This window comes from Corvus hawaiiensis, chromosome 3 (assembly GCF_020740725.1).
Source record: "Corvus hawaiiensis isolate bCorHaw1 chromosome 3, bCorHaw1.pri.cur, whole genome shotgun sequence".
Classification (NCBI taxonomy): Eukaryota; Metazoa; Chordata; class Aves; order Passeriformes; family Corvidae; genus Corvus; species Corvus hawaiiensis.
Genome location: NC_063215.1, coordinates 7699794 through 7724547, shown reverse-complemented (window position 1 = coordinate 7724547; position 24754 = coordinate 7699794). Strand labels below are relative to the sequence as shown.

General features: G+C 43.9%; 1 protein-coding gene across 4 annotated transcripts in view; it reads left to right on the top strand.

Moving 5' to 3' along the window:
- KLHL29 (kelch like family member 29) overlaps positions 1-24754 on the top strand; it is a 406206-nt gene that overhangs the window by 352036 nt on the left and 29416 nt on the right. For all 4 annotated transcript variants that reach the window (XM_048297613.1, XM_048297610.1, XM_048297612.1 and 1 more), the window contains 4 exons: positions 4723-4982; positions 17549-17747; positions 20413-20595; positions 23378-23558. In XM_048297613.1, the coding sequence (XP_048153570.1) occupies positions 4723-4982; positions 17549-17747; positions 20413-20595; positions 23378-23558 (823 nt within the window). The remainder of the gene's footprint in view (positions 1-4722; positions 4983-17548; positions 17748-20412; positions 20596-23377; positions 23559-24754) is intronic.

Sequence of the window (24754 nt, the reverse complement as noted above, 5' to 3'; positions counted from 1 at the left end):
CGGAGTGTAATTGCTTATTTTTATTTATAACTGTGACTCGATTACGCTACAGAGACAGCAGAGCATTTGCCATCTGAAAAGTTTAAAGAAAAGCATTTTGTCTTCTCTGTGGCTGTGTTTTTATTTTTCACCTCAGCTACCTCTGCTCTACTCAAAGCAAAAATATGGTAAAAATCAGGGGTTTTTTTCCTGCAGCATTTCTGGAGGGTTCACCAGTATAAACAGTGAATCTTCGCCATCAGTGGCCATGTCAAAATAGGGAGAGAAGGGAAGTTCAAAGTAAAAGCCCCAAATTATTAAGTCTGTTCAGCATAGCACAGCACAATCTCAGATGAAGTTCAGATCATCCTTTTTCAGCCAGGAAGATCCAGGAGGGTCCTGTCTGGTTGATGTCCAAACAGCTTTTGTGTCCCTATCCTGGTCCTCTCAGCAGCCTTGGGCAGAGGCACCCCAAATTTTCTTGTACCTTCTGGTGAAAAGATGTAGCAAAATGTGTCAGGAAAGTAGTTTCATTTCAATGGGAGACTTCTTAACCAGCTTTCCTGCGATAATTATAGCCATGTTCTCTCTCTTCCCCACATGCTGTCTCCTCGGCTTTTGTCTAGACCGTGAGAAATGACAACAGTTTTCTGCTGACTGATGCAACGATGGTCACAGGTTCATGCAGGCACCATATGATAACTGGGCAAATGTTTGCAAACTGGTCAGGATATCATAGGTATTTCCTCCACCCATATGGCTGAAGACTTGAGCCTTTTTTTCTTCTTTTTTTCCATATTTGTTTTACACTATCATCACAGTCATGGCTTGAATTGGGTTTCACACACCACCAGTGTCATGGTTTCAGCCCATGGTGCACGGACACCCATCATAGGAGGAAAATACTCTGAGCTTGTACTCAGCCTGCTGCTGATAAAGTAAAAGTATTCATCCTTAAGCCTAAAGAAGTTGGTGGAACCTGGTAGTTTCATGGAACAGAATAGGAAAGAGCAGGAGCTCTGAATTTTCTTAGTCTCCTGAGCAAAGAGCACAAAATCAATTTGGAAAGAGTATTAGAGGCAGCAGTGAGAAAAACTGAACAATGGACCAGTGATAAGACCTGCATGAGTAGGCACCTGAGGAAAGAAGAGGCATTTATGGTCCTTATGAATTCAAGAGAAAGTATTATGGGCAATTCTTTTTTTCATCCAAGGTGGAGCATTTTGAGCCAGCTGGAGAACTGCACTGCCCAGCACTGGAGAAACTATAATATATAAACTTCATATAAACGATTAATAAACTTAAACTATACCTGGAGATAGGAGAAAGGAAGAAGACTCTCACAGGGGACAGGAAATCTTTTGGACAGTTCATTAGACAATGAATGCATCCAAAAGTCTTTGACCTATCTCCCATCTTCACATGCATTTTGACACTAGTAGGAATACCTGAGGAGTAAGTTTCTCATCAGAATGTACACAGAGTACCACAAGGAAGTACACGTTTTGTGCTATTTTTGGTGATATCCAATTCATCATCTAGAAAGCCTCTCTAAGTGAAAATACAGTGCTTAATGCACACAGAGGGAGTGTACAACCACCACTGAGCTTCCACCATACTGCTACCACAATCTCACTGAGTAATCCTTCCTGCATACCATTTATCTCTGGCTTTATCTCAAGTCTCCCCACTCCCAGAAGTGCAGATGGAGCAGTCTGCCTGGCTGATTGTCTCCTGATGATGCTACACAGGATCCTGTTCCAAAGTCACATCTAACACAGTGGAAAGTACCAGCTGCTGATTGCATTATTGCAACACACATAGCAACAAATATGCTATCCAGCACTGTCTCAAACCAGTGAGAACCTACAAGATTACATCTGATATCCTTAAAGTCCGCTCATGAGTCTGTTAAAAACTGCCCTTGAGCACTGGGAATAGCTTAGCAGTCAGCACTTGTGTTCTGAATGGAGGCAAGGTGAAACTTCACAAAAATGTGTTGTTTACAAACCCAGTGTCACTGTGGCAAAACAACAATTACTGTAAACATGCCAGTGTCCAAAGGAACTCAGCTCAGGAACAGATGGAACAGAATTGGTCCTTAGCTGTGTTTTTCATGCCAGCATTGAGAAGTACCCCTGGACTGCAGTCATTTGGGATGAGCTATGTTATATAGCAGAAGTCTATGTCTAAGTAGTTATATAGGCTCCCTTTATAGTCAGTGAGGAGTAACAGGCATTGGTAATGCAGGGTTCTGCTCATCCTGAAGTCGTCATCCAAAATATTACCAGATTAATCCAGATTACCAGATTCCTACTTGGAATTGTTTGTTTGTTGGTGTGCAGGGATATTAATGTGAATGCAGAGTTGCACCACAGACAGCTGAAGCCAAGAGACATATGTCTTGCCCCCAAATTTTGAGTCAGAGATGAAAAATGGAGGCATGAGGTGGTGTTTTCATGTTCATAGGATAAAGATCTTCCATATCTCCTATAGCTGTTGTCCCAAGGTCTGTCTTGCTCACCTGCAATGAATCCCTCTAGTTCACATGCCAGCCCTCATCTTAAACAGATGTTGCTGTGCCACCTTGCTGTGATGCTCATCACATAGAAGTGAAGTAAAGAGAAGTGTGTCGCCAGCCTCCTGCACATTCCCTAGTCCCACATCCCACATGTCCCTGGGACCCCTCTCCAGAGGGCCTCACAATAATTCCTGAACCAGACAGGAACATCAGTGGAATTTGCCATGGAGGGGTTTCTCAGGGAAGAGAAGGGAGTAAAGCTCCAAGGCCCAACATGGACCTGCTTGGACCAGTGTACCAGGCTGCATCAGTCTAGCAGTTTTGTTAGAGGTAGGGAAACCTGGCCAGACCTGAAGAAATCAGTTGTGAGCAGTGTTTTTTCTGCCCCACACCACAGGCTCAGCTGGAAATGGTATGGGGATGTCTCCTGATAGAGGCAAACCCAGTCCTCTGAAGAGAAAGACTCTTGAAAGTTTTTACCATGATATGCTGCTTAATGAGTCAAAATTGATTATTCCCTTCATTATTAACCCTGTGAGGATAAGGTGGAACAGTGGCAGATTGTCCTTTGACTTGAGAGTTTGCCAAGAGATGATGAGAGTTTTGGGCTCTGTTAGATGATTATTTTATTCCCAGCTGTATGTACACCATGAAACTGTGCCAGCAGATAGAAGCAAGGAACCTGGAAGAGGTTTTTGGTCTTTTGGGGGTTTCTTGTGGTGGTTTGTTTTTGTTTTTGTTTTTGTTTTTTTTAAGAAAAAAATTTGGTAGTTTTGGGCTTCACAGCTATCAGTTTACAACCTGTCTGTGGGCAGTCTATGAGTGACAAAATCTACTGACAGCAAACAGTGTCGCTGCTGCAGTCAGCTTGAGGAAATGGGCTCCTTGGGGTCAGTACAATCAACTGATGCAAAATGAGATAACCTAGTTTTGAGACTGTTGAATCTGTAAAAGAAAATAAGAAGAGTTGGGAGAGGAAGAAAGCCAAACAAAACCACAAAACTCCTAATATCATGTCAGGTTTGAAAAAAAAAAAAAAGAAAAAGGTGGTTCATAATCCCATTTTATTAAAAGCCACATATAGGTTGTGTTCAGGTTTTCAATCTGATGAAGGCACAAGCTGGGTGTAGGGAAGAATCCCTGAGCATTTCCAGCAGAAGCAATCTGATGAGGGTTTTGTTTGAAGAGATATGGGGCTATTGCAAATTCCTGTCCAGTGCTCTGTCATAGTGCCATATGTGATAGACTTCTCTGACAGCACAGGAGCCTGCCACTGGTACTGATGCCTTTGTGATCTATTGCAGTCTCTCTCTCATTATTATTTTTTTTTTAGTCCTGTATGTTAAAAGAATATATTCTTCTTATTAGTAGTAGCTTGTTTAACAAAAGCTGCGAAGAATCTGAGAGTTCCTCTTATAAATGTCTAAAATTGGTGGGCTTTTCTTCAAAATAGCTGGAAAGGAAAAAAGTACAGTCAAATGTATGGTGCAGCACACTTCTAACACACAGCTACACACTGTGCTGCTGCTTCTGTTTGCTGGGAAGGAGATAATGCTGTCTCCTCTGTGCATGATTTTCTTTGAAACCCACTACACAACGTTTAACAGAAGGCGTTAGTATAATCTGTGTTTTGCATAAGGGATGTCATCACATTCAGCAGCAACAAAGTTCCTTTGAAAAAATAAGAGGGAGGAGGATTTTTTTTTTTCTTTTTTTTTTCTTGAAGTAGCTTAGTAGCTGAACAGGGCAAAAACTATCATAAAATGACTGCAGCATTCTCAGAAATGTCTTTAGTGCTGTTTGCATTTACTCGTAAGTGTCTGCACTGGCGTTTACGTCCTTGCTGTTCCTTAAAGCAACATTGTAGGCGGTAGGAACAGCAGCAGTCGCTTGGCTGGGTTCCCATCCCTTGGGAAGCCCCAGATACTGTTAAGTCAGTAGGTTTCCCCAGTGCTTTGTGGAGGCTTACACAAAAAGCAGACTCAGAGAGTGCATTTCTCTCTCCATCCCCAACTCACTTGTTGGGCAGACTTTGATTTTTTGTACTTCAAACCCCAATTCCAAATTAACCGAGGGTGCTGCTTCTAGTTAACTCCCTGAAATTAATTAGGATTGGAGGTTTGTCCGTGACACTTATTTTTCTCATGATCTCAGAACAAATGTGAATCTTGCTTTTAATAATTCTCAATTGCCTTTTTTTGTTTGGTTTTTTCCCTTTTTAGAAAAACAGCTGACTGCTAGCAACTGCTTAGGAATATTAGCCATGGCTGAAGCCATGCAGTGCACTGAACTATACAACATGGCCAAAGCTTATGCCCTGCAAATTTTCCCAGAGGTGGCAAACCAAGAAGAGATCCTTAATATCTCAAAAGATGACTTCATTTCCTACATGTCCAATGACAGCCTGAACACCAAAGCAGAGGAGCTAGTGTATGAAACAGTGATAAAGTGGATTAAGAAGGACGCCGCAATCAGAGCTCAGGTAAAAATAATCTCAGCAGCCTCACTCTGCTCCCTTTCCATGAATGCCTCTTTTAGAATAGAAACCATCTCCATGCAATTTTAAACATACGGGTGTGTGGGAGATGCGATGGGCAGTTCAGATAAAAAAAAGACAAAAGGAATGCAGGCTATGCACAAAATGTATGTAATTTCAAAATCTGATCCCTGTATCTGATCATTTAGAATGAAAATCTCATTTGTGACATGCACAGTACAAAGCTGGGGTCTCCAGTTGTTGACTGCAGGCTCCGTCAGAGATAAATTGGGAAGAATTACAGTTGTGTGAGATGCTGCTTTAAGGGGATGCATTTTAGTAACAGCAGGAAATAAAAAATCTGTCAGAAAATGTGTATTTCTTTTGATGCCACATACTGAATGATATAACTCCAGTTCATAAAATAAAGATTCTGTATCTTTATTGGCTGCTTAGATAATGCCTTGGGTTTTATATATTTATTCAAGTTAGCCTTTCCTCAACCGTATGAGCTATGCAGTCTGCTCTTGCCTAAAGAAACTGAGTCTGTAACTTTGCCTGGCACTGTCTCCAGATAAGCTGGAAGCAATGACTGTTTGGAGGCTGCTGATTGTCCTTGGGACCAGAAGTCATCCCTGGTGATACCTAAAAACCTGCTACTTGCCTTGAGTCAACTCTGTGGTCTGAACCCCAAACCTCTCCATTTGGAGGCCAGTTCTCTGCACAGATCCCATAAGGAGAAAGTTGTTTTCCTCTGTCCCCTTCTTTGGAGGCCAGTTGTTTCTGTTGACCACCAGTCACAGTTTGGGCTGTTTTAAGGTGGACAGTTGCTTATGGACCAGACTGGATCTCAGGGAGACACTTGGCAACGTTGCTGATGCCATCCCACATCATGACAGTCTGTACCTTCTTGACTGAAATGTAAATTCAAGCACCTAAACATGCAGTGGGGTGTTAAATGCATCATTGGATATGATCCAGAGCAGCTGCACATCCACACCTTGCCTCCAAAGTAGAAGAAATAGGAATTCCTGCTCTCCCCAGGCTGCTGGATAAGGGCATTAAAGAGAGTGGGGTACTGCATGCCAGGCCAAGCCTTGCTGCCTGTGCTGCTCCACCAGTTGAGCCCCTGGTCCCTGCCAGACCCTGCAGCCCCCAAGGCCTTGCTCCTGCCCTGTGTGCCCAGGAGATATGGCTCAGCAGGACAAGCCTGGGGACCACCCCGCGTTCTGACCACCTCCTCCATGTGCCAGCAGTGCCACTTGGCATTGCCCAGTGTTATTATTGCCTAAAACATTCACACAGTATCATGGATTTACTGAAGTGCACCCCTTTTTGGCTCTCACTGGCCTTGAAAAACACAGTTTCACTGAGTCTTTCCCTGAGTGCTTGAAATTTGATGTCTCTGTGCCACTCTGAACTTAGCACCACCTCGGGAACGATTCCCAGGGGCTGGAGTTCAGGAACCCTGTGCCAGGAGCCTGCTTGCCTGGTGCCAGCAGAAGGTGTCACTCGCCAGACGGTCTCAAAACTGTGATTTTAAATATTTCCTTCTGCATGCTGCTGAGGCAATGCTGGGAATTTTTTTTTTTAAGTGGTGGTCTTTCTTGCTGCCACCACCACCATCCCCACCTCTCTTCCTTCCATGTTGCAGTTGAGGTGCTTTTCTGGGTTTTTTTATTCCCAAGTTTCCTTCCCCTCTGTCCTGGTTCTGCAGTGCTTTCGTAGTTTATGATGGCAGTTTTATTTGCTTCTCCAGATTTCTCTGTGGTACTTTGGTTTCATGCATTACTTTACAGGAGCTTTTAATTTTTAATTTGTGTTTATCCAGAGATAAGGGTTTTGAATAAGTTACTATTAAAGATAGCAAGAAGAAACTATTTTCCTGCCCAATTCTACCACTAAGCTAGTTTATTTAAATAGTGGCTCTCACTTTTCTTAGTACTCTGTGCACTGCTTGATCTATTATAAAGCTCTCAGTTAAATAGGTACTTATTTTTTAAAAGTAGGAGCTCACACTTGCAATGAAAAGTACCATCTTTACCATAATGAGTCTACATTTTCAGAGCCTGGGAACAAGTAGCTTCCATGGTGGATAGGAAGGAAGATAGACCTAAATAATCTTATTTCTAATGAAGATGATGATGAGTAAGAATTTGTGTATGGTGTGCAGCACGGCCCACCATGCCAAGAGCTGCCCAAGCTCCTGTGAGATGCATAGGCTGCTCAGAGCTTTGGAGAACTGGGCAGCTGTGGCAACACTGAACACAGGATGAACCTTCCTGCAGGAGCTGTGCATGGATATTTTTATTTTATTCAGAGTTTGGAGATAGGTTCTGTGAGCTGCCTTTAGACTCTTTGGGGTGGAGGACACCAGGACTGTTGGGGTCTCTTGGGAGGGTTGATGGATGCCGTGAATTGCAGCAGTCCCATCACTCCAGCTCTACTGCACTCCTCAGGTGACCCGGTCTGGTTTTATTTCTCTCTCCCAGAGGTAGTGCTGGCAGTTAAATCCTTCAGGGCATGGATTTCCAGAGCCCCCACTTTGTTCATGGTCTCCCCATCTCCTTTTACCTTGACAGTTCAGGCTCTACTGTCATGTTTTTATTTTCAATAGCTCCAATGGCAGGTGACTAAAATGCCTCTTTGGCAGCTTCTTCCAAGTCCTGCATTGGTGATTCTCCCAAAGGTGGAGGTCTGGCACAAACAGGGAAAGGTCTGTGCTCTTCATCTCACCTTCATGTCCGTCTTCGCTGGCAAAGCCTGGCAGGGGCTCTCTCAGCAGAGACATCCCCAAAGAGGAGTTTCTCTCTGAATCAGCACCCTCTGCCCCCAGGGCAGCTGCAGCTCTCCAGAACTCCTTGTGCTGTAATGGCTTTGTGTCACTCTGCAGTGCCTGAGGACAGTAAATCTCACCCCTTGTGTTCCCCTACTGCAGCCTCATGCCGTGCTCTTACAGCAACTTACCCATCACTGCCTCCCCTCCTGCCCGATCCCCTGCTGAAAGCCTCTGGGAAGGAGATTTTCAACAGATCCTCCTGTTCCCCTGGAAGGGCGTTGTGTGCTGTCTACCTGCTCTTCTCTGCCTTTCTAAAAGCTTTTCTTCGGGTGTCTGACTGTTTCTGCTTTTGTTAATTCTTTCCCCACCAGGCTGGAGGGCAGTGACAGGGAAGGAAGCAGGATTTTCTTGGAAGGCAAGTTGAAAAGCTGCACTCTGGCTGATGTTTAATTGTGCACATTGTGCTCATATGAACAGTGCTCATAAAAGTGCTCTGTGGCATTACAAAAGACAGCACCTGAGCCTTGTTACAAAGAGAGAACAGCAGTGCTTTAAGGGTTGCTGATCATCTGCATAAGACAAAGAGGCAGTTCGGAGAGTGACATGTTAAACCAGGATTTGGTAAATAATTGTATCCCCCTAGTGCATTGGAGCAGTGCTCAGCTCATAGGGTAACGTTTATGAAGCTGGTTTAGTGCTGCTGGTAGTGCAGTTTAAAACTGGTCTGACCAGAAGAAGCAGCTTGTGAGGTGAGGTCAGGACTAGCAGGTAATTTCACGTGCCCCTGGACACAGAGCACCGGTTGTAGGAGTCCTTCTGATTGCTGTCACTGAGTGCAGAGCCTTCATCTGACTGACACATCTGGGAAGGCTGAATCTACTCTTTTTTTCCTATTTATTTCTCTTCATGACTGATGGACAAGATTGTAGGGTTTATCCTAACAGTTATCCCCTTGATAAGCTCATTACAACTCCAGCAAACTCATGCAAAAAATACATTGTATAATGGAGGCTTTGCTGTCTGAAACCAGCAGTCTCAGCTGCCCAAACAAGGAAAGATTTCTGCCAGGCCCCATGCAGTCTTCACCTGAGCACATCCCCCAGCTCTCTACATGGCCTTGGGCAGGTTGTTTCACCTTTTTGCCCCCATTTCTTACACTATAAGCTGGAGGGAAGTGATGCCTCCCATGAGGGCTGTTGGGAAGATCCAGTGGATAACGAGCCGTACTGTCCACAGATACTGACAGCTGCTAAAGCTGCTCAGAGCTGCAGTCATGCCAGTGTCCACATGGGATGGGAAGGATGGCAAGTTGCTGGATGTGTAGCAATTTGCTACCTGCCCAAAGCATAGACATACCAAAGCTCATTGGAAACATTCCCACTTTCTCTTCCAAGTCCAAAACTATATCTGTTTTCTCTGATATTAAAAAAACCTACTACCATGTTTATTAATGACAGAAAACCTGGGAAAACAAGAGTCCCTGTTGTATGAAGATTCCCTCTCACCCTGAGGAGGGACAAGACATGAGGAGAGAGCAAACATTTCAACAAGTTGCCGAGAGAAGTGCCAGAAGAGGGGCAGATACTGCAGTGATGAATGAAGAAGAAGAGGCTCAGCTGAATGACAGCCGCCTTTTGTTGCACTCTGCAACGATATAATCATGTGCCCTTTTTCCAAACCTTTAAAATCATGGTGTCCAGCAGCAATACAAAATGTCTCCACCAAAAAGACATTAACAAGCTTTTTATGAACTTGTGTCCTCAGAGGCAGATTTATCTAAACAGCATCTTCATGGTGTCTGAGAACCAGAGATGCGTAGACAAATTTGAGGTAATTTAGAGAAGAGCAACACAAATGATTAAAAGACTGAAGGAACTGATGTGAGAAAAAAAAGATTAAAAGATGTGAATATGCATGACTTGGCCTAATGACAGCTAAAGAGGGATAAATGTCTACAAGTGTTTGAAGCCCCAAGGAGGGGAGTTGCCTGGAAGGATGCATGGGAATAACAACAGTAAGGACCACTGGGATGAATTTGAGACTTGGCAAATTAGTCTAACAATCAGCAAATTAGTCTAACACTAAGCAAGCACAAAGCCCACCTGTAAGCCCTGTATCTGTCAGTGAGGGTAAGGAAAGTGATGGAGAGAAGGAGAAGAGGATTTATGTCAAAAAAGCTACAAATGCCCATGAGCTATATTTTGGCAGTGACAGAGAGTGGCAGTTCAAAGGCAAGATGCTACAGAGGAGAAAGGGTTGGTGACTGTGAGAGAGCAGATGGAAGATCCCTTATTTCTCAGGCACATTTTAAAGAGCCTCCATGCAGAAGAGCAGTTTGCTTCAGGAAAATGGAGAATCTGACAGGTAACAATGACAATTCCAACTCTGCTCTGTGATGACAAGGAGGTAATGATAGAAGCTGATACCCAATACCAGCATGTACAAATTACTTAGTTCATCATAACAAGAAATTAATTGATCAATCAATATACTCAAGGGCATTAAGTTTCAGAAAAGAGTGTTGGAATAAATATGAAAAAGGATGCTTCCAAGGGAGCCTAAGTGAATTAGGCTCTATACCACTCTATAACAGTTCAATTAGGCTTCTTTGAAAAGCCCACACTACCCTGGTGCTTGGAAATCCATTTGTGGGAAGAGCAGACAAATGCAGAAAGATGCCATAATGAAAGTACAAGAAGCTTCAATTTCTCTGAAAGTGAAAAATGCAAGGGATGAGCGGTAACCCCTGTGATTTCCCGGGGATGGGCTGCTCAAAGAGCTCCAATTTGAATGAAGCTTTTGCAGACACTCAGCTCCCATACGGGCTTACAGAGGGAGAAGAAAAGGCAGCAGCAGGAATGGAATCAGTGCAGGAACATGCCCTTAGGAAGAAACTGCATTAAATAAAAAAGAGGATGCAGGTGGCATTAGCAGTTCCTGAAAATCCCTCTCTACTAAACTTTTACGTTTTTTTAAAGGGATACCCTTGACAGAAAATCTACAGAATTATTTCTCTGAAGTTTTAATTGGTTTGAGGAGCTCCCTTGTCTCTCAGTCTGCTCAGTCTCTTCATTTGTGGCTTTTCCAACACATTTTTCAGTTTTTTACAAAATCTTTCTTCGCTGTTGCTGAAGCAACAGCCTTACAAAGACCCACATCTACAAGCAGCTCCTCACAAGTGCTCTCTTGCCTTGTGCTGCATGTGGCCCCAGAATTCAGGACCAAACTCCAGAAACAAAATTATTTTATATTATAGTCAAGAAGCCTTTTGGAGAGTTATGGCACATGGATTCACGTGCCTGTGTGTTGTAGGGGCGGAGGTATGAGTGGTTCTGTGAAGCACCTGAGAAGCTGCAGCTGTTTTGTTGTTGGCAGTGTGCTTTTGGGGTGCATCTGTTTGCTATGTTTGAATAGGTGAGTGCCCATAAGCAAAAGAAACACCACTTACCGCTGGTACCCTGTGGGGGAATTTTGAGGGATTATTTCATAGCAGTTAGTCAGCAAGCCAGAGAATGCATGGTAGGAGTGGGGCTTTTTTTAATCCTTAGTATCAGGCAAATTGCAGGTATGATGGATCAATGATTTATCATCCTGTGCATTTAAAAGCCTTTCTTCATATTCCTGCTGGAAATACCGACCCAAGAGCTGCTTTGCAAACAGCTCGGAGAACAGGACAGCCGCTCACTGGTGACATTACAGTGTTTAGTCAGCTGTGCTGCCATAAAGATGTCACGTTGAAACCTGATTGCAGGAAGACAGAGGGGCTGCTCTTTCCTTCTTGCTGGGCATGAGATTTATGCATGTGGCATCCTGCCACTGAGCTACCAGCTGAACACAGTGCCTGCAAACCAGATTTTCTGCCACATGTTTATCTCATGATATTAGGAGGCTGTCGGCTGACATGCTACCAAGCCTTTGGGTTTAATCTGAAGGCAGCATTACAATTCCAAGAAGTCAATGTGGGTGATTAGTAAGTACTCCAAGTGCAGCAGAAAGCTTAGTTGGGCTTGGATATGACCTTGGGTGTAGGAATGTACAGGAGTTTACTGGAAACACAGTGTGTCTTTGTAATACCCAGGGGTTAGATATATCAAAGCAAGTCTCCTCATTACCAAGTAGCAGGGCAGCACTGGGAAAATCTAGCCAAAAAAAAAGCTTATTTCTGAGAATGGCAAATCAGTGTTCCCCAAACCAGCCAGTTCCCTGTTGGGCCTGCATTTGGAGACTCAGAGCCAGCAATAATTTGAATGTCAGGTTGGATAATCTGTGGGGTAAGCCTGGTTTGGGCTGGAGATGGTGATCAGGAGGGACCGCTCATGTCTCCTCTCCAGCATGCCAGTATGCATGGCCAGCACGCCACATCTCCAGTCATCACCATCAGCACAGGTCACTGGGCAGTTTGTTACCTGGCCACAGCCAGGTGTTTGTTAATTAGCATGTCCTGTTCTCATTTAAAGGAGTCTAATGCAGTGGGGAACTGGTTCTGCTTCAGATCTGCCCCGATGGCTTCCTCCATCCAAGGAGGTCCTTGCTGTCACACTGGGACAGTGCACGCCATGAGGCAAGTCTGAACCCAGGGTTCCTATGAGACAACATAAATCTCCTTCAAGGCTCTCAGATGAATTAAATATATTCCTACTTCATAATGTTTTGAAAACTATTGTAATTGTGCATAAAGGGCTGAAACAGCAGTTTATTGGAGCAAAACCCTATCGTAATGTGGGTAATCTACCTTCTATATTTATATTTCTAGCTGAAGCCTGTTTCTTTAGGCAGAAAGTACAAAGGGCCCTTTGTAGGGAGAACAGTAAACTAGAGAGACAGATGAATTATAAGGCATAAGGGAAACATTATTTTGACCTCTTTGGGCATTACTTCAAAAATGTTAAAAATCTTGAGAGCTTTCCAGTGGAGCATTTAAGGAGCAGGAAATATGACTCTGTAGCAGTAGACATACTTCGTTTAAAACCTAACTGTATATTGTCGTGGCCCAAGTCCTTGCAGGAGTACTATGAGAGTCCTTTTGGAGAATACTTGTGAGGATTTTACTGGATTAGAGATTTGAGAATAAAAAGATTATTTTTAATGTGATAGTGAAGTGGGATTTGTAACTTAGACTGTGAAGATGCCAGAACAAAGCCCACTTGCAAGCAAGCATTCATAATACTGATGTAATCAGTAGGAGAAGAAATGTCATAAAAAAGTTTAGCAAAGTAAATGTTCTCACTCAAACTACCAGTCAGGAATAAAAAAAGCATTAGAGGCTTTTGTAGTCTCATTTGCTAAAGCACTGGCCTGCCTAATGAGATGGGAGTAACTTGTGTGTGAACAGATTATTAGGGAAAGGCCTGAGAGGGTCAACTTCAAGGTACAGTTGGTCATGTTGATCACATATTCCTCTGAGTCAACACTGACCCAATGGTAACACTTAGGCTTCCTCACAGCATGATCACAACCTTCTGAGCACAGCACCGAGGACAAATGGACACAAAAATTCCCGCCAGAGGGTAGAATTAATCACCCTCCAATTTGGATTGACATGTGGTTGTAGACTTCTTAGTGTGCCATGGTCTGAGGCATGGTCTGGGGAACACACTCCATTTCCCAGGAGCTGATGGCTCACAGCTGTGGCCCAGAAGGGGACATTGATATTCTCTGCTTCCCCTGGTGCTCAATGCATCCTCTCAGCTACCTTGCTCTGGGGACTGTTAAGTGTGTTGACTAAATCTCTCTTAATTATAACATGAGTTTACACATGTCTGGCTGACAAGTAAATATTTGGCTTGTATGAACCCATTTAGGTGTCTGAATCTAGAGCTGAATCTCTCCCCAGAAATGTTTAGGTAATTAGAGAAAGATAAGATCTCTTAAGATTTTTCACTCCCTGTTTTATATGAAACATACTTGTGATTGCAGGCTGGTGGAAGATCCTACTTTCTGTTCAGCCACTGAAATCAGTGAAAAATCACTGAAATACGTGCCTTGAAGCTGGGCAGATAGCATCTCTCAAAAATCTCTGCTCTACAGTCCCCAGTGACTGTCCAAAAAGACTTTGCTCATGTGGTAGCAGTGCCCTGGCTCCTGCAGAGTCACCATGGCCATGCACAGGGTATCTGGCAGCATCACCACACAGCAAGGAGTTTATGGATGAGGTCTTCTGCTGGTGCAAAGCCTGAGCAGCTCCCTTCATCCAACAGGAGCTGTGCTGCGGTTTGCATCACCTGAAAAAACAGTCCTGATGGTGTTCAGAAACTTCCTAGCATTTTAAACAATAAATATTTTGATTTTTGCATAATGGTGTCCATTCTCAAGGAGCTGCGACGTGGTCTCCCATGTTTATGAGTTGGTAATTCCTAATTTTAAGCCCAGAAGGGGTATTAATATTCTCTCCTTCACTCTGGCATGTGATGCAGGCTGTAGAGTAGTCATAAGTGATTCCCAACAAAGACCTGAGAAATATTTCTACTTGTCCAGCCAGCGCCTGCAGCCAAGCAGGGAGAAGAAAACGTCCCCAGGGTTACAGGCACAAAGCACAGCTCCAGGCACCCGAGGTGGATGAGTTTGGCAGTGTGCCCTGTGCATGTATTCTGCTGCTTTAGTGATAACTGGTAACATCAGTAGGTGACGGAGATGTTTCATAGCTGTGTAAGGCACAACGGAAAGACAAGAGAGAATGGAGAGCAAATAACAGATGGTAAGGAGGTTGAAATGCTTTGTGGTGCTTATTGCAGTCTTAAATGAAAAGGATAATAGTAACAGGATATTTAGTACAATCATAGCTAACAGAGCTGGGAAGTCTTCATAAGGGAGAATCCAAAAGAAAAAGGCTGCTGATTGCCTAAATCACTTGAATATTCTTAAATCAGTGAGGCTAAATGAAATTCACCCTTGACTATAGTGCTTAAAAGAGCTGGTGAGAAAAGAGGTTGCTTTATAAAAGCTTCTCCTGTCTTGTGGAGATGCTGCCATGGTTCATACTCCTCAAATCCCTTGATGAAAAACACTGCAATTCTATGTACCCTTAATGCTCTCAGCACCAAGCCAGAGTCGTGACTGTGTGTGGTCATGCACACACACACACACACACACACAGCCAGCTTTCTGTAGCTGTTTGAGCGAAGGGAAGAATAAGAGTGAAAAGTGACATCAGTTTTGATATGTGACATCAACTTTCAAGCTGATGAAAGGGAGCAACATGTTCTAATTATTATTCCCCTTCAAAATAAGCCACGAGCTCAGACAAAAGAGGAGAGAAAGGAGGGGGGTAATCCAGGAGAGAAAGAGAATCACATTTTCTCACTTATCTAATTAAAGCAAGGTGGGTGAGCAAGAGGGAGAGCTCACTGTGCTCAGGGAGCAGTGCTGCCCCATTTATTCAGGGAAAGGTGGGAAATGGAGGCGGTAACTCTACTGGGCCCATGGGAATTGTCCCATTCCTGACAGAAAGGAGCCGTTCTCCCAATGCTAATTCACAGGTAGCTTTGGGTCATGGTGGGGCCTGTGGAACCCCATGTCCCCATGTAGTGGCACACCTGTTTGTGCTGGTGTTTGGCACTGCTTTGTGTGGTGGCTGCTTCCAGTGCAGACCAGCCTCGGGAGTGTCAGGGGCAGCTCTGGCTTGTCCTACCGCACCAAGGGAAGGTGCTGGCTCCTCTGTACACTCCATATATTTTCCAACTTTATTTAAACTGCCCTTCAGAGACTCGTACTGCTTCCTGAGCAGCCTGTAGTGGGAATTAACCTGCCCTGTGGGATTGTCTCGCTCATCCCCAGCGTACCCTCTCTCCGCGTTATTCCCCTGTCCCGATGCCACGTTTCGTCTTGGCTCCCTTGTAAGGTTAAACGCCTCCAACCTTCTTAAAAAAAGCACTTCCTGAAGTCAGAGCTTTGCCACCCACTGCCATATGTCCACTGCTTCCTCTCTTATAAGGTAATGACATTAAGATATCTGCAGCCAAGTGCCTGACGTTTGTGGCTCCAGGGAAGGAGCAGCCGTTGTGCCTCCTAGAAGGCACCTCAGAAATGGATTTCAGCAAGGGAGGCGTATCTTTTTTTATGTTTTGAGGTTGATGAAGTGATCTGAAGCCCTACTTGGCCCTGTGCCACACTAGAGGTAATAGTGAGGAGTCAGGAACTTACTGCTCACAGGGGTGTTTTTTCCCAGAAGAGAAGCACTGTCACTTTTTGCATCCCTTTTCCATCACCAAACAACTTTTTTATCCCCAAACAATTGCAGGGTGGCCAGGCTTCAGTTCTTCAGGCTGTACCTAGAATTGCCAGCTCCAGTGTTGAGGAGGGCTGATAAGCAGGGGACTGGGAGTCAGCCTGAGACCCTTCAGCTCCTTGGGGCTACAGATTTGCAGGCATGTGTGGGACTCAGCTCCCCACAGGTTGTTGCATTTTTGCTTTGACAGAGCTCACAGCAGGCTGATGTGGCTCTCCAGTAGGGGAGCAGTGTGAATTTGGAGGAAACATCCTCTGTTTTCCTTCTAAATTAAGCCTGCTTCTTTGGTTTGGGTGGGGAAGGGGGAAGCCCTGGAAGTGCTCACAGGTGCTGCATCCTCCACCTGCTTGGCCAGCCCATTACCCAGTTCAGGCCATATCCTGCACTCCCATCTCACTATGCCCCTGCTCCATTTCCATCCCTGCTCCTGTTCCTGCTGTGACTTGGCTCTCACGCACTGCAGGGACAGGCACACTGCTGAAAAAGAAAATAAGAGCCAAGTGGCTTCTAGAAGACCAGAGGCATCTGCAGGCCAGCAGATGCTGCTGGCGCCCAGTGTTTCTTGGGACCAGCACGGACCTCAGGAATATTTATTTGCATCCTGGCCTCAATCCCAGTTGAGATCTTTGGATGCTGCCGCTGTATGAATATTTATTGCAACAGATGATTATCTTTTCTTGCTGCTCACCCTTAGTTTGCATCCTGTTTGTGTGCCTTGCCTACGGAGTTCTGTGTTTTCCCATTGCTCTGCTTTTCACTGTATTCTCGTGCACTGTTGTGATATCCCCAACTACATATAAAAAGAATAATCTGGGGATGGACTCCTGCTTTTTCGATTGCAGTTTTCTATCTTGGGGTTTTGTTCTCCTTTAAGCCGTGTTTGGTGACAGACAGCTTCATTTGCTCAGGTGTCCTTTACCCTCTGAGGTTTAATGTATTTGTTTTAGAAGATGAAACTTAGTCAGTATTTCTATAGCTCCCTCTGGAGTCAGACTTCCCTAAAAGCTAGAGCTACATGATTTCTTCACCAACAAATAAACTCTGCTAATTGAAAGATATTTAGCAATTGGTTGACATCATTCAGGCTTTACCACAGCTGTTGAAATCTACCCTATTTACTTACTTTTGTTTCACATTTATAATGCCAGAAAAGACTTGTTTGGGGGTTTTATTACAGTACAACAACCACACTCACATTTCAAAGTTTATTCAGATAACTCAAATGCTTACTCCATATCTCCACTGCACAAGGTGTTACATTCAACCTGACTTCAGAATGAGCTTTTATTTCCAAAAATTCCTCCATACAGTGCTGTGTAACAGGAGTAGCCACCTTTTAAAGATTATTTTCAGTCTCTGGGACCAAACCCAGCCTGGGCTAGGGAGCTCTGAGAGTTGCATTGTCTCTGTCCCACCCATTCACTAGGCAGGGCTTGTATGCAGCATCCATGACAAGTGTCTTTCCAGGCTGGATGACAGAGGATGGTTTACAGGGAAGGAGATGGAGATGCCAAGTGGCTGAACTCTGACTTGAAGGCTGCATGTGTTACTATTTCTCCCCCCTCACAGTATGCTGCGGAGCTGCTGGCAGTGGTGAGGCTCCCCTTCATCCATCCCAGCTATCTGCTGAATGTTGTTGACAATGAGGAGTTGATAAAGTCTTCAGAGGCTTGCCGGGATCTGGTGAACGAAGCCAAACGTTACCACATGCTGCCCCACGCCCGCCAGGAGATGCAGACACCGAGGACCCGGCCCAGGCTCTCTGCAGGTAAAGCAAAAAGTCCTTCAGCAACACCAGCCCCCTGGTTCCACATTCCCTGGACGTGCCCTGGGATAGGGCACAGACCTTGGCTCCTTCTCTTGGCTCCTTCCCAGAACCTGGTGATATTTCAATTTTCTATTGTTACTTTCCTTAAGCATTTAGGAGCCTCTCCCCATGGGTGGACATGGATGTTCTGATACATGCTCCTGAAATGGGATTTTAAAAGAGCCTAAATTTTAGGAATGGTTATCTTTGTCAGACTGTAACATTCCTCTGTTGTCCTGAAAGTTAGTCCCTCACCCTCTTTGCCTCAGTTTCTCTAGCTGCAGAAATAGGTGAATAATTAATTGTTTGCCACTGAGCCTCTTGTTGGGAGGATCTGTCTAATATTCATCAAACACCTTCACTTCCACAGCCCTTTGTAAATATAATATTTTTATATGGTGAGGCTGGTGTAAATGTAGTATTTTTATACTGATGAGTACCAGCTCAGGCTGTTTAATGCCTCCAGAACAAATGGATCACACATAACATATTCCCTTTTAAAAACCCAGCAGCTGTGAAGAACTGAGTCTTTTTAAGAAGTTTCACACCCATTTTTCCTTTTTGGAAAAATGCGTGGAAAAACCCCAAGTGCCCACCTTGCCAGCCAAGCCCATATTGTGGTGATGTGAGAAATACCCTAAATATCCGCTGAACAGAGAGTGCAAATGCCATGTAGGAAAACTGCATCCAAGAAGGAGTTTGATGAAGCAGGTGAATTGTTTTAACATGCTGCCTGTACTTCTGCCTCCCATAAGTACAACAGAAAGCCAGACAAAACTTTCTGTCACTGCCACTGATGCTAATGTGGCACGGAGATGGCATATCAAACCACGGCATTTGCAGCTTCAGGAGACTGCCTCATCAAGGCACCTTTCAGAAGGACGAAGTGTAGAGGACTTTCAATAACAATCTACCCTAAAAAGTCTTTCATTGAAGATGACTACTGGCGTGATGTTTGAAGGGATTTTTGAAAAGTGCTTATTTTATGTATATAAAATTGTAGACGTAATGTGATCCATTTCGTGAAGCTTGTTGATGAGGGAAAAGTGATTCTCTCAGGGTAAAGGAGAGTGATTATAGTTTTTTAGGTCAGAGTCTAATTATATAGAATCATGTTATTTTGCATATCAACAGCATTCATGGAGGCACAAAGGATCTCTAAACACCCTTTGTGGACTCGCTGCTGTGTGTCACATGCCCTCTCGAGGTCATTGATTATAATCAAGTTATGTCTTGCACAGGTGATTAGATTTTCTGCTACGGCGCAAAAATAATGATCTCTTCTTACTGAGAAATATTTATTTAAAACCGTAGAGCACTTTATCTTAATAACTTTTAAGAGAGTAACCTTGCTTGAATGACACAAATTTATTTTTTGAAAATGCTAATGAGGAATGACGGTAATCCATTACTCTGCAGACGCATTTCTCTTTGCTGCTGCTCCTAATCCCTCTTGCTGGCAGTCTCGCTCCTGCCCCGCACCTGTGCACACTTGTCTCTGGGCTGTCTCTGGGCTGGGAACTGTGACACATCACAGCAATGGCTCCAGCCAGGAGACAGCTCCTGAAATGGTGATTCCTTCCAGCCTGTGGGCTCCTGGTCCTGCTTCTGAGCCTACTTCTCCTGGCAACACATTGCACAGGGGCTTCCAATTGCTGCAGAAGGGTTTTTAACACTTCAGCTAAATGCCAAGTCCAAACCATCCCCAGCACTTGACTCCTGGATGGAGCCAGGAAACATCCCAGGGTTACGCTGTGACCCATCTCTGTGGGAATGAGTCTGGAGAGGAGTCTGGAGTAACACAGAGGTCAGATATGACTCAGCTGTGAAGTGGGAATAAAATCTCAGAGATGTGGACTGCAAAAATTTTGCTGCATGAACAGAGAGTTTGGCTTGCTGGACACCTTGCATGTTATGGGCTTGGGGGAGCTGTTCAAGCACAGATAAAGCTCAGTTAATAACTATTAAGGCAGGGGCCATCTCTGTCACGTTTTCTAGCACCTGGTATAGGAAGACCATGATCCATGACTTGAGCACATGTTATCTAGGTCTACAAAATCTGCTTTCTCTGGGAAAAGAAAAAAAAAAAATTTAATAGAGTGCATGCAGAAAGAGTAATGGGGTGAAGATCCGTAACCCTAGCTTCACTTTCTCCAGACTCCATTAGCTTTTAATGTGAGAAGACTTTCTTTAGATTACAGTCCAAACATGCTTTTCCTGGATAGGCTCCAAGCTCCAAAGATATCACAATCCTTGACAAAATGCCCATTTTCTTCAATGGAAGAGAAATCTGCTACCTGCAAGTCTCACTCAAAGACTGTTGAAATGAATGGACATCTTTACATGGAACTGCCTTTTTATTTCTGTGCCCCCAAGTTTTGCCCAGATGGCATTCTCCCTCCCTAGTTCTCCCAAGAGTGTTCATAGTGTCATTCCTCACCCACTGCTCCCCCTACACACACATTCCTGTTTTTTCTCACCCTTCATGGTTTGATTGCAGACTGTAAAACAGATTTATATATGATACATTAAAATTTCGCTGACTGATGAGTATTTTTGGATGGGTTCCTGCCTGGTTGAGAGATGCCACTTTTTTACAATACTATTTTTCTTGCTTGAATCCTAGGAGTAGCCGAGGTAATAGTTTTAGTTGGGGGTCGCCAGATGATTGGCATGAACCAACGTGCTTTAACAGCAGTCACTTGCTTAAATCCTCAAAACAACAAGTGGTACCCATTGGCCAGCCTGCCCTTCTATGATCGAGAGTTTTTCAGCGTGGTCAGCGCTGGAGACAACATCTATCTCTCAGGTAAGCAGCAGATTCCGTAGAAACAGAACCACAGAAGGGTTTGGGTTGGAAAGGACCTTTAGAGGTCACTTAAACCAAACCCCCTGCCATGGGCAGGGACACCTTCCACTATCCCAGGTTGCTCTAAGCCCCGTCCAACCTTGCCTTGGACACTTCCAGAGAGGGGGAATCCACAGATTCTCTGGGCAACCTGTGCCAGTGTCTCACCACCCTCAATGTAAGAAATTTCTTTCTTATGTCCAATCTAAATCTACCTTGTTTCAGTTTAAAACTCTTACGTCTGATCCTGTCACTACAGTCCTTGATAAAAAGCCCCTTTCCATCTTTTTTATAAGCCCCCTTTAACTGTTGAAAGGTCATGATAAGGTCTTCCCAGGCCTTTCTCTTCTCCAGGCTGAACAACCCCAAATCTCTCAGCCTGTCTGCACAGGAGAAATGCTCCAGCCCTCTGATCATTTTCATACCCTATCCCTGGACTCAATTCAACAGGTCCATGTCCTTGTGCTGGGGACCCCAGAGCTGAACACTGTACTCAAGGTGGGATCTCATGAGAGCAGAGTAGAGGAGGACAATCACCTCCCTCGACCTGCTGCTCACGCTGCTTTTGATGCAGCCCAGGATACAGTTGACTTTCTGGGCTATAAGTGCACACTGCTGGATCATTTCCTACTTTTTGTCCACCAGTATTCCCCATTCCTCCTCTACAGGGCTGTTCTCAATCCATTCACCCCCCAGATTTACTGGTCTGGGAAAAAAGTTACAATACAGACAGCCCAGACAAAGCAGGACCTGCCAGAGTTTTACCCAGCTGCTCCTGGGGAGAAAAAAAAAAAAAAAAAAGAAGCAGGAGGGATGTTGGGAGAAAGGGATTTCCCTGCTTTTATCATTCTCCACGTCTCTGCAGTGTTAACGTTCTCTCAGAGCAGTCAACAACAATATTTTGCAGTTGCAACATGAAGAAAATAGGTCTGACAACCATCAGGCATGCAAAGAGGTTTCACTGCCATAGAAACGCAATTCAAAATACTGGCTGTAGTTGAATCTAAATGGTAGGTTATGGAATTTGAGACAGACAGACTGAACTGCTGAATATGTGACCTACACTTAAAGTATTTGCTTACAGGAGCATTCATGTTTCGTACTTGTTGAAACCTCTCTTTTGACAGTAGTCACTAGCCCTATAATCTTCTTAGATTTGATGAAACTGAGACCACACTCCTTAAAAGGCTTTAACTCCCAAAGTATCTGTCGACACCATGCCCTGAGCATCGCAGTATCTGGATTTTTGCCGTCTGTTGGTACTTTTGCTTGGCTGGAGGGGGAAAAGCAATTCCCACCAGACAATGCAAGGATGCTCTGATGGCAGTTGTGTGGAGGCTGGATGATTAAAAGAGGAGGCTGGGCAGGGAAGTGCGGATGTGTGTGATCCAAGGATGTAGTTGGGAGCACAGATGCACCTGGCATCTGTACCAGTAAGGGGTTACAGCTGTTGCCTTTCCCTTGCTGAGCTCTCTCACTGCATTTTCTGCAGTAAATTGCTTCCTGTGGTGTTAAATTCCATTAATACTGCATAGAGACCCTAAGAATTGATTGGAAATTATTTCTTGATGGTTTTTTCCCCCATGCTTGTTTGCCCATGCTTGAGAGCAGCTGGAGCAAAAGTCTTCTGGGGAGGCTTTTGTCAGATGTTGGCTTTTAGTTATTCTTAGCAGAGGTGCTTTCCAATATGTACAGCCATTTTAGGCTGTGCCATACCTGGTAAAAAAAGCTTGGAATCCTAATTTCAAAGCTCATTTCAGCTCTTCCCCTTGAATCTGGCTAAGTGATTGGATGGTATTTGGTGGCTGCAATAAGGAGAGCTGAAAATGTAGCTAAGACTCACTTGATATTTTGTTTTGCTCAAATGTAGAAGACACAGGAAAAAGGGAAGGGGAACCAAGAGAAGTGAGAATGGCCTTCTGCAAGCTCCAAGTACTGGACCCTGCACTGCATAGCATAGGTTTGGAGAGCAAAATACCAAGGAGGAAGTCTGGTTTTCTCATTAAACCATGGAACTGTGTCTAGTTCATTTTCCTGGCTTGACCACTGACTCCTAGTGTGGTCCCAAATAAATCATTTCACCTCTTTGTGATTCAAAACAGGATAGTAAGACACCCACTAAGTGTCTACCTTGGAAGCTTCAAGCAGAAGTTAAAAAGTGACCAATATAAATATTTCACAAGATCATCTTGAACTGTTTTACAGGACTGGTACAGCTGGTTCTGTCTTTTATCTGCAAATGAAAATAAATAAGAAATTTGTCCCTGAGAATTAGAAATTCAGCCTACAGTGCAAGCACTGGCTTTATTGTGCTGCTTCAATCCATCACTGTATTAAGCATTTTAGATTTCAGGCTGGCCTGTGTCTCACAAGCCAAGATAGACTCAGCCTCCTGACACCTTCTTGCAAGTGTTGCAGTAATTTAATAGACTGGAAGTTATTTATGAACAATGAGAAGGGTCTATCCCCTTATGTATGTGTCTCTCGTAGTCTGACATCTTGATTTCTTCATGTCATCCTATTAAAAAAACCCCAGCCTTTGGGGCGCATGAATAAATGACACAGATATGCATCATCGGAACAGATGCTCACTATTGAGGGTGATTTATTTTAATTAGTCAAATGTCATTTGAAGAGTTTTTACTTTGTAACTGGCTTTGATTGCTGTGTGCAGAGCTGCTGCCATTCCAGGATCTCACGTAACTCTCCCCTTTTCTCTCCCCCGCCCGCCCGTGGGTGCCAGGCGGCATGGAGTCGGGTGTCACGCTGGCTGATGTCTGGTGTTACATGTCCTTGCTCGATAACTGGAACCTCGTGTCCCGCATGACAGTCCCAAGGTGTCGACATAACAGTCTGGTGTACGATGGGAAAATTTATACCATTGGAGGGGTCGGTGTGGCAGGCAACGTTGACCATGTGGAAAGGTAAAAAAAACCCAAAACACGTGCTGTTTGCTGGAGCTTTTCCTTCATGCTATGCTAAAGGACCCTTTGCCTTTTAAAGGACACATCAAATGGACTGTATGTGTTAAAATAAGCTTTTATAACAGCTAAGAAAGTAGGAAAGTGGGCAGGATTAGATTTCATTTAAAAGCTTTAGTGGAAAGCATTGTTTCAAAACCAAAGAGGAAAGTTGCCAGCTTCTCGGTTTGCTCAGGGGAATGAAGAGAGGAATTAAGCTTCTTGGGACATTTTTCCAGGTTATACAATGAATTAATAAACTCCCTTTGAATTTAGTACTGATGAAAGTCTTTACAGACCACAATAGTACTTTTTTTTTTCTTTTAAATCCTAAAAAAGCAACAGCAAAGTAAGTTTCTTGTATGTGTTTTCCTGGTGTAGCACCTCAGCCTTGACCTGACTGGAAGATCCTCCCTTTGGTGGTCTTGGCCTGGGGCTGGAACCTGCCAAGTTCAGAGTAAAACAACCAATAAATGGAAACAGTTTTGAATTCCTGGCTGAATAAAGATGGGAGAGAATGGAAATTTCTCCTTTCAAGTAGACTCCAGATGTAATTTTTTTCATTTTTTTCACATGGAACTTAAAAAAACAGGAAGGAACAAAAGTGCAACAAAAGTATTTCACAAAGTAAAATTCCAAAACCAACTAATTTCTTGTCACCCATGGCATTCAGTAAAGCCATAGATTTTATATGTATATCAATGTTTTCATTAAAAAATAGAATTCACTTTGAAGTGCAGTTTATGAGAATATTCTATTCCAAAAATATCGATACAGTCTTAGCCCTCCCCAAACACTTAGTTGGGACACATTTTTGGGAAATGCTTTTCCTATGTGTATGTGGCAACCAAAAATTTTTGTCAGTTTTAAATACTGAATTTGAATACTTCTTCAGCAACATTTTGAAGGAGGCATTTTTCAATAAAAGTTGCATTAACAACCAAGACAAATAGGGAGAGGTTACTAGGAAAGATTGCGGGGGAAGAAAAAAACAACACATTTTTCAAAAGGTTAGGAACTGGTGTCGGTGATGATGCTCTCAGCAAATCAGGGAAATGCAGACAGCAAGGAATGAATGATAAATCATAGCAGTGAATGCAACATGTGAACGTTGCTTCCCTCCTTAACCCAGAACATAAGGTGGGCACTGTGCACCGGAC